Source organism: Globicephala melas, chromosome 18 (assembly GCF_963455315.2).
Source record: "Globicephala melas chromosome 18, mGloMel1.2, whole genome shotgun sequence".
Classification (NCBI taxonomy): Eukaryota; Metazoa; Chordata; class Mammalia; order Artiodactyla; family Delphinidae; genus Globicephala; species Globicephala melas.
Genome location: NC_083331.1, coordinates 68033728 through 68045824, shown reverse-complemented (window position 1 = coordinate 68045824; position 12097 = coordinate 68033728). Strand labels below are relative to the sequence as shown.

General features: G+C 42.2%; 1 protein-coding gene across 4 annotated transcripts in view; it reads right to left on the bottom strand.

Moving 5' to 3' along the window:
• The window catches only part of CLYBL (citramalyl-CoA lyase), a 269132-nt gene extending 257744 nt beyond the window's left edge, over positions 1-11388 (bottom strand). For all 4 annotated transcript variants that reach the window (XR_009559759.2, XM_060287910.1, XM_030856820.3 and 1 more), the window contains exon 1: positions 11292-11388. Coding sequence is in view for 3 of the 4 variants with exons in the window: in XM_060287910.1 (XP_060143893.1) it covers positions 11292-11353 (62 nt within the window). In the remaining variant the exon portion in view is untranslated. The remainder of the gene's footprint in view (positions 1-11291) is intronic.
• Between the last annotated feature and the right edge of the window lie 709 nt (positions 11389-12097).

Below are 12097 nucleotides of genomic sequence, written 5' to 3'. Positions count from 1 at the left end.
GCAAAAACATTTATGGAAAAAACATTACCAACCTGATCAAAGGCAATTTAGAATATCAGTAGCCATTATGAGGAAGTTTTGAAATCTTCAAACTTAATTTCCTTAAAACCAAACTGGACTACAATAGTTCAAAGTTTTCCAGAACTGAGTGGAATGCTTATTTTGATTGGTATTTTGAGGCTTTCCAATGATATCAGGAATCTAAAATTGCTTCTCTGTAAAATAAGGTTTTAAGACTAATTGAGGCAAAGGTTAAAGAAAGATAAAATGGCTGCTGAAGTCTCAGGCTCTTCTTCCTGGGCTTCTTTGTCTCAGACTCCACCTCCGATGCCATCTTCCTCCTTCTCTTCTACACCACCTACGCCTCCTCTATACCCTCAATCCTCCCATACTAATTCTCTTGCCAAACTTCCCCTTTTCTCTGAAACTCTCCCCACTCCCTTTTCCTCTGAACTTGTCAGAACCTATCCTTTTAAAATTAAGTCTTCTGAGGGTCCAGAGAATAAATCCTTAATTTCTTATTCTCCCTGGGCTAAAGGTGAACTGCGAGCCATCGTCAAAGATTCTCCTAAAGTAACCGAAGAGCCTCACAGGTTTGCTGAAGAATTTAATATAGTCATTCAAACTTATCAACCTGTTTTTTCCTGACTTATATTGGCTGGTTCATATGCTTGTTGATAAAGGCCAGGCTCAGCTTTGGATGAAAACCACTAACTGGAAAAGTCCTGAAAGGTCTCTAGAATTACAACTGGGAGACCAGCCCACTAACTTCTTATACAATCAGGCTCAGGCAATCACGAGATGACTTCATCAAGCAATCCCTAGGGCTTTTCCAAAGCCTGTTCATTGGAACAAAATTCAGGCTTGCACACAAAAATCTGAGAACCTGTTCATGATTATTAAAATCAACTTCAGATTGTTTTTAAAGAAAATTCTGGTCTTCCTTCAGAGGTTGATTCCACCCAGGTAGCTTTTAACTCCATGTTTATTAATGGGCTGAACTGGGACCTTTCCCTTTAAGTAAAAAGGACCAGGTTAGAATGGGAAACTGTGTCCATTCCAGACTTAGTTAATCTGGCAAAACAGATCTTTCCTACTCTAGATGGGTAACCTCCAAGGAAGACCACCAAAATTCTTAATCTTCAGCTCTAGCAAATGAAGGCTCCCAGAGAAAATGAAAACCCTCCTGTTTTCTGCTGTTATTGTAAAAAGCTAAGACACTGAAAAAGAGACTGTTAAAAATTTAAGTGCTTTAGGCAACTCTGGACCTCTAACCAACCTTTCTGGAAGAGATTTTGAGGGGTCTATTTGAATTCTGATGGGAGGTACACTGTGAATTTTGCCAACATCAGTTGGAGATTTTGCCCATAAGGGAAGTGGTAGCTGATTCAATGGGGACAAACAATCAGTGTTTCCAGAAACTGCTCTAGTACCGTCAGAAATGGAACAAATACAAGATGTCAAAGGGTCATTTAATTCACCTGGTAGGTCACTTTGATGACTACTGTCAAACTGCAGTTTGCCCAAACCCAGTTTCGATGTTTAGAGCATCTGATATCAGAACAAGGGTTAAACCTAGATCCAGATAGACTTTATGGTATCTTAAGTTTCCCCAAACCCAAAACTAAGTGCCAACTGCGAGGGTTTCTCAGGCTAGTTAGTTACTGCCGAAATTGGGATTCCAAATTTCTCTCTTATGGCCAAACCTCTATATGTTTTACTAAACAATAACAACCCTGACCCATTTTTATGGTATGAACTAAATGACACAGACTTCAAGGCCTTAAAGGAGAGTATGATGAACCCACCTGCCCTTGGGCACATCCATTATAGATTCCCCTTTTCTTTGTTTGTATATGAAAAGGAAGGGAACACCCTTGGTGCACTCACCCAGAAACATGGGGACCACCACTGACACAAAGTATAATAGCCAGCAACTGGACCCTGTGGCACAGGGATACTCCCCTTGCCTTAGAGCCATTACAGCCACTGCCCTCTTGCTTAAGACCACCAAGAAAATTGTTATGGGATCCCCTTTAACCGTTTTTGTACCTCATGCAGTAGAAGCTCTCCTGAATTCCCACCATACTCAACATTTCTCAGTCAGACATCTCACCTCCTCTGAAGTCCTCTCATTACCTGCCCCTCACATAACTCTTTTACACTGTAATAACCTTAACTCAACTACTCTTCTCCCCTCCACCACGGAAAGAGTTCCTCACCCCTGCTTAACTCTGACGGACCACCTCCTGACTCCTCGCAATGATCTACAGGAAATTTCATTGGGTAACACTGACTTCTCATGGTTCACTGATGGTTCTTTTTCTTAAAGGTGATGATGGCAAATATTGTGCTGGGTATGCCATTACTACTCCTTTTGATGTCGTTGAGGTAGCATCTTTATGGCTACTTTGGCCCAACAGGCTGACTTATACTCTCTTACACGTGCTTGTGATTTAGCCAAGGATAAAACTGCCAATATTTAAATTGATAGTAGATACGCTTTTTGGAGTAACTCGTGATTTTGGAATGTTGTGGAAGCAACGTGGCTTATTTCCATTGGAAGTAAAAATTTAAATGGCCCCTATGTTCAAGAATTATTGAATACAATACTCTTACCACATGCTTTAGCTATTATTAAGGTTCTGGGACATTCTAAGCTTGATTCTCTGGAAGCTAGGGTAAATCACTTTGCTGATAATTCTGCAAGGAATGCTGCCTTTAAAAGGACCACCAGCATCCAAACTTCTGTCATGATCCAAAGGGATATTTCACCAGATGATAATTTAGAAAAACTGGCTAGAGAAGCCCAACAATTGGCCTCAGAAAAGGAAAAACAAAATTGGAAATTCCATAATTGTTGTTTTGATAAAAAGAGAAAGCTCAGGTTTGGACCAAACAACAACCCAGTCCTACCAGAGACACTAAAATTCCCACTCTTCACCACCATACATTCATTAAACCATTGGTCTACTGACAAAACGACAGCCTTCATGAATCAATATTGGTGGGGAAACATTAAGAAGGCCACAAAAAGTGCCTACCTCACTTGTCCCATTGTCCAAAGTACAATCCAGGGACGCTGTTAGTATTGCTCCCAGACGTTTTAAGCTGTTTAATGAACCATCTGAAGTCTGGCAAATGAATTTTATACTATTTATTCCATCTAGTGGAATATGTCATGACCTATGTTTTAGTCATGACCTATATGTTTACACACTGAAGCTTTCCCTTGCAGACAGGGAACTCCTCTCAAACTTCATAGTGATTAAGGAATCCATTTTTACTGGCCAGGTACTTACACAAGTATGTGCTGCTTGTCTGGTTTTATAACACTTTCACTGTACTTGCGACCCTCAATCCTCTAGTTTAGTTAAACAGACTAACAGCATTATTAAGACTCAATTGGCAAAATTTGTAGAGACCCTCCAAATACTTTGGCCAAAAGCATTGCCATTGGTTCTTCTAAAACTCAGATCCATCCCTTTTGGAACTCATAAACTCTCACCCTTTGAAATAGTCACAGGATGCCCAATACACTTGGCTCCTGCTTCTTTTGACGCACAACTGGTAAAACGAGAGACAATTCAATACTGCAAAGGCTAATTGGTGCTATTAAAAGTAACCATGTTTGGGATTCCCTGGTGGCGCAGTGGTTGAGAGTCCGCCTGCCGATGCAGGGGACAAGGGTTCGTGCCCCGGTCCGGGAAGATCCCACATGTCGCGGAGCGGCTGGGCCCGTGAGCCATGGCCCCTGAGGCTGTGCGTCTGGAGCCTGCGCTCCGCAACAGGAGAGGCCACAGCAGTGAGAGGCCCGCGTACCACAAAAAAAAAAAAAAAGTAACCATGTTTTGGTAGAGCAATCTTTTCACAGTGTGCCCTCAGGAAATGAAGACCTTAAGCATCACACATTGCAACCTGGAAATTTCATCTATTGGAAAAGACACCTCCAGAAGAACTCTCTTCAATCTCACTGGAAAGACCCCTATCAAATACTGTTAACCAACCCTTGTGCCACCAAACCCCAAGAAACAGACTCCTGTATTCATGTGACACACCTCAAGAAAGCACCTAATTCTGACTGGAACCGAATGTCACCTGGTGACCTGAAAGTAAAGATTTCCCAGAATTGAAGCAGATGCTAACTGATCAGACAGCTTTCCCAAGAAATCTGTACCAGGCCTTTTGAAAGTTTGTTGCCAAACCTTTGATGACGTAACACTTCAGATGATCTCCAATGTCTATGACCTTGTTAACACATAGACTTCAGATAAAAAGTGCCTGAGAGTTCCCCCTCCGGCCCCTCCTTGTTACTGGAATGTGACCTTAATAGGTTCCCAATCTGTGCACTTTCCCTACAACATGAAACACTATACGTAGGAAAGGTCCTTCCAGACACTGCAGCACAAAAAGCTGCTGAAACGAGAAAACCTGACTTGATCAGCAATGCTTTCAGAGAAAAATCTTGATCAAAAGGTGGAAATATGAAAAATTAATTAAACAAAAACCTTGATTACATAGAGTTGGGAAACTAGAAGGGGGAACTCTCATGACCTGGCACCACTGCAGAGCCCAAGAGGAAGAAGAAGACTGCTCTTCTTTCCTGCCAAGGACTCAATAAATGAAAAGCCATGGACTCTTTGCTTACTACGGTCCTCCCAACTTTCTTTCCTTCTCTATAAAAGCATTCTCCTTCCCTTGTCATGCAGGAAGTTGAACATGTATTGCCATGGTTGCTGACCCTGAATTGCAATTCTCTGCTGATCCCAAATAAACCCATTTCTGCTAGAGAACTATCTGGCAGTCTATTTGTTTTGGGTCAACACCCCTTTCCCCAGTTTGGTGGTAGCCTTGAAAACCAACAGCTAAAACTACAGTGAAAACCAGCAGCCTGGCAGACACTGGAGGGGGCAGGGCAGGACTGGAGCTCTTTCAAAGCTCCACTCCCAGAAGACTGTCACTACTTGACCTGTCTGGTGGTTCCCTGGAAGACCCCACTGACCTGACTCAGAGTTGAACAGTGGTAACAGCATTTTCCCCGAAGTCATTTTTCAAAAACCAGCAGAAGCAATTATTTAACATCACAGCTACCTGAGATAGTAGATAACAGTTGGGGTAAACAACAGGCGAAAAAGAAGCTTAAACAGAAAAGCTGGAGAATGAGATAGCCATAGAGTTTGAAAAGCTCTAACATATTCCTGGGAATCTAAAAGTCTATGCACATGTGTAAGGCAGTTGATGGCAGACGCACCTTATAAGAAATACTAATGGAAGTTCTTCAGGCTGAAATTAATCCCAAACAATAATTCAAATTCATACACAAAGAGCAATGGTAAAGGTAACTGTGTAATTATAAAACACTGTTTAAATGCATACTTCTGTGCCTTTCTCCTCTTGTCTAATTTTAAAAGCAACTATATAAAAAAATTATATAATTGTATTGTTAGGCCTATAACATTTAGAAACGTAATATATTTGCCAATAACAGCACAAAGGAGGTGGGTAGGAGCAAAGATGTACTGGGTTAAAGAAACGGCACCAGATGGCAACTCAAATCCACAGGAACATTTGAAAAGAACCAGGAACAGTAAATAAGATGGTTGCTATTACAAATACTATAAAGTAAGTGTGTGTTTGTGTGTGTGTGTGTGTGTATTTGCATCTCCTTCTCCTAGTTTCTTTAAAAGACATAAAATTATATAAGTGATAACTACAAGCCAAAGCAATCTTGAGAAAGAAAAACAGAGCTGGAGGAATCAGGCTCCCTGACTTTAGGCTATACTACAAAGCTTCAGTAATCAAGACAGTATGGTACTGGCACAAAAACAGAAATATAGATCAATGGAACAGGACAGAAAGCCCAGAGATAAACCCATGCACATACAGTCACCTATCTTTGATAAAGGAGGCAAGAGTATACAATGGAGAAAAGCCTCTTCAATAAGTGGTGCTGGGAAAACTGGACAGCTACATGTAAAAGAATGAAATTAGAACACTCCCTAACACCATACACAAAAATAAACTCAAAATGGATTAAAGACCTAAATGTAAGACACTATAAAACTCTTAGAGGAAAACATAGGCAGAACACTCTGTGACATAAATCACAGCAAGATCCTTCTTGACCCACCTCCTAGAGAAAGGGAAATAAAAACAAAAATAAACAAATGGGATCTAATGAAACTTAAAAGCTTTTGTACAGCAAAGGAAACCGTAAAAAAGACAAAAAGACAGCCCTCAGAATGCGAGAAAATATTTGCAAATGAAGCAACTGACAAAGGATTAATCTCCAAAATTTACAAGCAGCTCATGCAGCTTAATAACAAAAAAACAAACAACCCAATCCAAAAATGGGCAGAAGACCTAAATGGACATTTCTCCAAAGATATACAGATTGCCAACAAACCCATGAAAGAATGCTCAACATCACTAATCATTAGAGAAATGCAAATCAAAACTACAATGAGGTATCACCTCACACCAGTCAGAATGGCCATCATCAAAAAATCTACTGACAATAAATGCCGGAGAGGGTGTAGAGAAAAGGGAACCCTCTTGCACTGTTGGTGGGAATGTAAACTGATACAGCCACTACGGAGAACAGTATGGAGGTTCCTTAAAAAACTAAAAATAGAACTACCATATGACCCAGCAATTCCACTACTAGGCATATACCCTGAGAAAACCATAATTCAAAAAGAGTCGTGTACCAAAAATGTTCACTGCAGCTCTATTTACAATAGCCAGGAGATGGAAACAACCTAAGTGTCCATCATCGGATGAATGGATAAAGGAAGATGTGGCACATATATACAATGGAATATTACTTAGCCATATAAAGAAACAAAATTGAGTTATTTGTAGTGAGGTGGATGGACCTAGATTCTGTCATACAGAGTGAAGTAACTCAGAAAGAGAAAGACAAATACTGTATGCTAACACATATATATGGAATCTAAGGGAAAAAAATGTCATGAAGAACCTAGGGGTACGACAGGAATAAAGACACAGACCTACTAGAAAATGGACTTGAGAATATGGGGAGGGGGAAGGTTAAGCTGTGACAAAGTGAGAGAGTGTCATGGACATATATACACTACCAAATGTAAAACAGATAGCTAGTGGGAAGCAGCCACATAGCACAGGGAGATCAACTTGGTGCTTTGCGACTACCTAGAGGGGTGGGATAGGGAGGGTGGGAGGGAGGGAGACACAAGAGATATGGGAACATACGTATATGTATAACTGATTCACTTTGCTATAAAGCAGAAATTAACACACCACTGTAAAGCAATTATACTCCAATAAAGATGTAAAAAAAAAAAGAGTCATGTACCACAATGTTCATTGCAGCACTATTTACAGTAGCCAGGACATGGATGCAACCTAAGTGTCTGTCGACAGATAAATGGATAAAGAAGATGTGGCACATATATACAACGGAATATTACTCAGCCATAAAAAGGAACGAAATTGAGTTACTTGTAGTGAGGGGGATGGACCTAGAGTCTGTCATACAGAGTGAAGTAAGTCAGAAAGAGAAAAACAAATACCAGATGCTAACACATCTATGGAATCTAAAAAAAAAAAGGTTCTGAAGTGAGAGAGTAGCACTAACATATATACACTACCAAATGTAAAACAGACAGCTAGTGGGAAGCAGCCACATAGCACAGGGAGACCAGCTCGGTGCTTTGTGACCACCTAGAAGGGTGGGGGGAGGCTGGGAGGGAGACACGAGAGAGGGGATATGGGTATATATATATACATGTAGCTGATTCACTTTAGCTGTTTCTGTTATACAGCAGAAACTAACACAAAAATGTAAAGCAATTATACTCCAATAAAAATGTTAAAAAAATGATAACTACGACAAAGTATCACTGGATTTGTAACATATATAAATATAATATGTATAACAATAATATAAAAAGGAAGAAAAGGGAATAGAACTATATAGATATAACATTTCTCCATCTTCTGGAATTTAGTATATATCAAAAGTAGATTCTGATAAGTTAAGATGTATATGGTAACAGGTTATACATACAATGAAACACCCAGCCATAGGAAGGAATGGAGTTCTAATACATGCTACACCATGGAAAACTCTTGAAAACATTATGCTAAGTGAAATAAGCCAGAAACAAAAGGACAAACATTGCATGATTCCACTTCTATGAAATACCTAAAATAGGCAAATTCAGAGACACCAAAAGTAGAGTAGAGAATACCAGGTGCTAGGAAGGAGGAGTTATTGCTTAATGGGTACAGAGTTTCTGTTTGGAGCGACGAAAAAATCAGGGGGATAGTGAATATGATAATACCACTAAACTGTACAGTCAAAATGGTTAAGATGGCAAAGTTTATGTTATACATATTTTACCACAATTTTTTTTAAAAGATGCACATGGTAAGCCTTAGAGCAACCACTAAAAAAAATAGTGGAAAAAATCATTAAAGAACTAAAAAGTATTACATAAGAAAATATTCACTTAATGCAAAAGAAAGCAGTAGAAAAGGAACAGAGGAACAAAAAAGACATGAGACATATAGAAACCAATACCAAATAAACACATTACAAGAAAGGAAAAGTGCAGACCAATGTCGCTCATGAATACAGATGTAAAACCCTCAAAAAATATTTGCAAATCAAATCCAACAATGTATAAAAAGAATTATATGCCATGACTAAGTGGGATTTATGCCAGGTATACGAGGCTGGTCCAATATTCAGAAATCAATTAATGTATCCGCCACATCAACAGTCTAAAGAAGAAAAATCATATGATCATATCAATTGATTACAGAAAAAGAACCTGACAAAATTCAACATTGATTCATGTTAAAAACAAACAAACAAACAAAAAACCTCAGTAAATAGGGAATAAAAATGTTCTACAAAACACCTACAACTAACATCAGACTTAACAGTGGAAACTGGATGCTTTCCCTAAGATTGGGAACAAGGCAAGAATGCCCCCTCTCATCACTCCTATTTAACATGCTACTAAAACCACTAGATAGTGCAACTAGACAAGAAAAGGGAAAAGAGAATCTTACTGTATGATGAATATATGAAACAACTTCACTGAGGCGGATGGAAGAAAAAGGTGCTAACCTAAGTAACTGTGGAAATGAGTGGGACCTACAAGACTAAAGGGAAAGGAACTACACTAAGCACTGCACTCTAGTTGATAAAGCTTTTTTCCCATGGAGTATGGTCTAACAAGTCAGATACTGCTACATGTGTATGCTGAAACTGAATAACTGAGTAACTGTATGGCGCATGGTGGGAGCCAGGTTTCTCACTGGGGGAGTGAAAATTTACAAACAAGCAAGGTGAAGAGGCTAGAACGATTCATGTGATAATGGATTAGAATTGGAGACAGTATGAACTCATGTTTAGCTTAATATATATAGATACAGATGGTTACATCAGAAATATTTCTAGATGTGTATATATGCATGGGTTACTATTCACACATATTTCTTTGAGGATTTAAAAGACATCCCTAGCAATAGCACACCTACCTGTAGGCAGTTATGTTCCCCCAACTTGAGGACAGGGTATTTATATAAACTGAGAAGTCACAATGGAGAGCTGCAAGGCTGGAGACAGGATAGGCGGGGAAGTATCAGGGACAGCAAGAGAGGCAAATGTTGGAGGGTCGGGAAGAGGTTTCAGCACCTGCCTAACAAGCAATGTTGCTGATACTCTAAAAACAGAAGAAAAAAGCCAACAGAAGCCAGTCCACTGGCCTGAAGCTGAAGTGCAACACAACTGGGACAGAAATTAAGGCATGTCTAGGCAAACTTTTCTAAGTTGACCTTGGGCACATTTACTTTTCCCATCCCCATGTGTTCTGAAGGTGCCAGGACCCAAAGGATTTAACTTGGGGTGTAGGCTCTGGGAAGGGCCCTGCATGAAAGCCTGCTGCCATGGCCTTGGTGGGGTGTGTAGGTGTGCTGAGAATGAGCCAATGTGCTAAGGGAGATGATGAGCATTGCGAGCTGAGCCCCAAGAGCCTTAGAAGTAGGTGACTGGGTGTGGTCATTTGACCCATTGAACAGGCCACAGAAGCTGGCCCCTTCACAGGCCAGGAAAGGACTTTCTGGAAGGGTCTGGATACACCCCTTCAGGGGCTCCTCTGGCTCCAGGGGTGAGCTCCGGTGTCCAGAGACATTACCAGGCCCAGATGTAGGAAATGGGAAGGTGGGATGCATAAAACCAGGTGGGTCCTGGTATGGGACACCGGTGAGTCAGGAAGCACGGAGCAAGCAGATATAAAAAAGTTCCAGACCAGGAGCCACTGACTTGGTTTCTGAACCCAACTCTGCCATTCTCTGCTTTGAGAGTCACATAGCCTCTCCGAGCCTCAGTTTCCTCATCTTTATGAATGACTCATTCAGCTTCTTCACATGGTGATCGGCGAACAGAATGAGATACCGTATGTGCATGTAGTTGGCAAACAAGCAAGTCTCAACCAGCGGTTCTCAAAGTGTGATCTGAGGACACCTGGAGGCGGGGGCGGGGTGCCCTGAGACCCTTTGAGAGGATCTGCCAGGTCTTCCCTTTTCCAAATAGACTGTGCATGAGCCTGAAATTTCTTGGTAAACTTCCTCCAAGGCAGCTGATATGAGACTCCAATGGTCCTTAATTAAACTGAAGAGATTTTCAAACATATAAAACCATGCCACTTTTTTTTAATAGTTATTTTCATTAAAGATGCAATTTGCGTTAAATTTGAATGGATTTGTTATTTTTAAATGAATATTTAAAATTTTTAATTCCTCATACCGTTAAAATCAACAGATACAAGCAAAAGCCCTTCGGGGTCCTCAATAATTTCTCAGCCTGTAAAGGGATCCTGAGACCGGACAGTTTGGGAACCGCTGTGCCCAACAACAGTGGAGGCGAGCCGCCTCTCAGCATCCTCTGAGAGGCTGACTCCAGGCCCCCTTTTATAAAACACGCATACGTTCACGGTTTCCACGTGTGGGGACGCTAGTTTTGTTTTCTGGGTCTCAGAGATCCAACGCTTGTACCCATTTTCCCGGCCCAAGTAAGGGCCCTCCCACAGGGAGGCACTGACAGTGTGGGGCGACCCTAGCGGGGGGTCGGCGACCTTGGCAGAGGTCGAGCCCGCGCGCGCGTGAGGCAAACGATGCTCCCGGCTGGCGGGACTTCCCGCCAGTGGGCGAGGAGGCCGCGCCTGCGCGGCGCTGAGCCGGGTACCGACCCACGGTGAGCCTGACCGGGTAGCGGGGGACTGGGGACCTGCACTCACAGCCTCGGCAGCGCCGCTGCCGCCGCTCCGCGCGCCGCCCTCCTCAGCAGACGCAGCGCCATTTTGTCTGCGCGCGGGTCCCGCCCCCGCCATGTCCGTCTCCGCTTCGTCCCGCCCCTGTCGCCACGCCCCCACGCCGCCGCGTCCCGCGCACGTCCTGCCCAGAGCCCGTGTCTCCACGCCCCGCCCCGTCCCCGCAAGCCACGCCCCCCTGCTCTAGCGCACTTGCCCCCTCCGGCTGTCAGAACTTCCAGGCTGTAACGCGAGGCAAAGCAGAGTCCGAATGGGTGGATTTTGGGGTGGCTGAATCCAACCCTTCCCGTGCTTCTGGGTTTTTAGGGCGGGTTTTGAGAGACCTTGCATTTTCCCAGCCAGACGTGGCCAGATTTTCTAGGGATTTCTTTGTTGTTTTTGTTTAAATACTATACCTAACAAAGATTGTGAGTCTCACCGTGTGCGTGCCTCGGTTAACAGTCAATCCATTATGGGACATATATGACTGTAATAGGGTCAGAATAGATGCTGCTGGCAGCTTTCTGGGGCCAGAGAAATGCTTGTTGAAGACACGGGGCAGCGAACACAGCGCTTCGCTCCAACTCCTTCCTGCCAGTCTGTCAAAACTCGGGCTTCACAGTCAGGAGAATGCTAAGGTATTAAAACAGCTTACCAGCTGTGTGACTTTGGACAAATGACTTAAGCTCTCTCTGCTGAAGTTTCCTCCTGTAAGATGGGAATATAAATAGTACTCATAGGGTTATTATAAGGATATGTTGCGTTAATATACTGAGAGCTTAAAACCTCTTCTG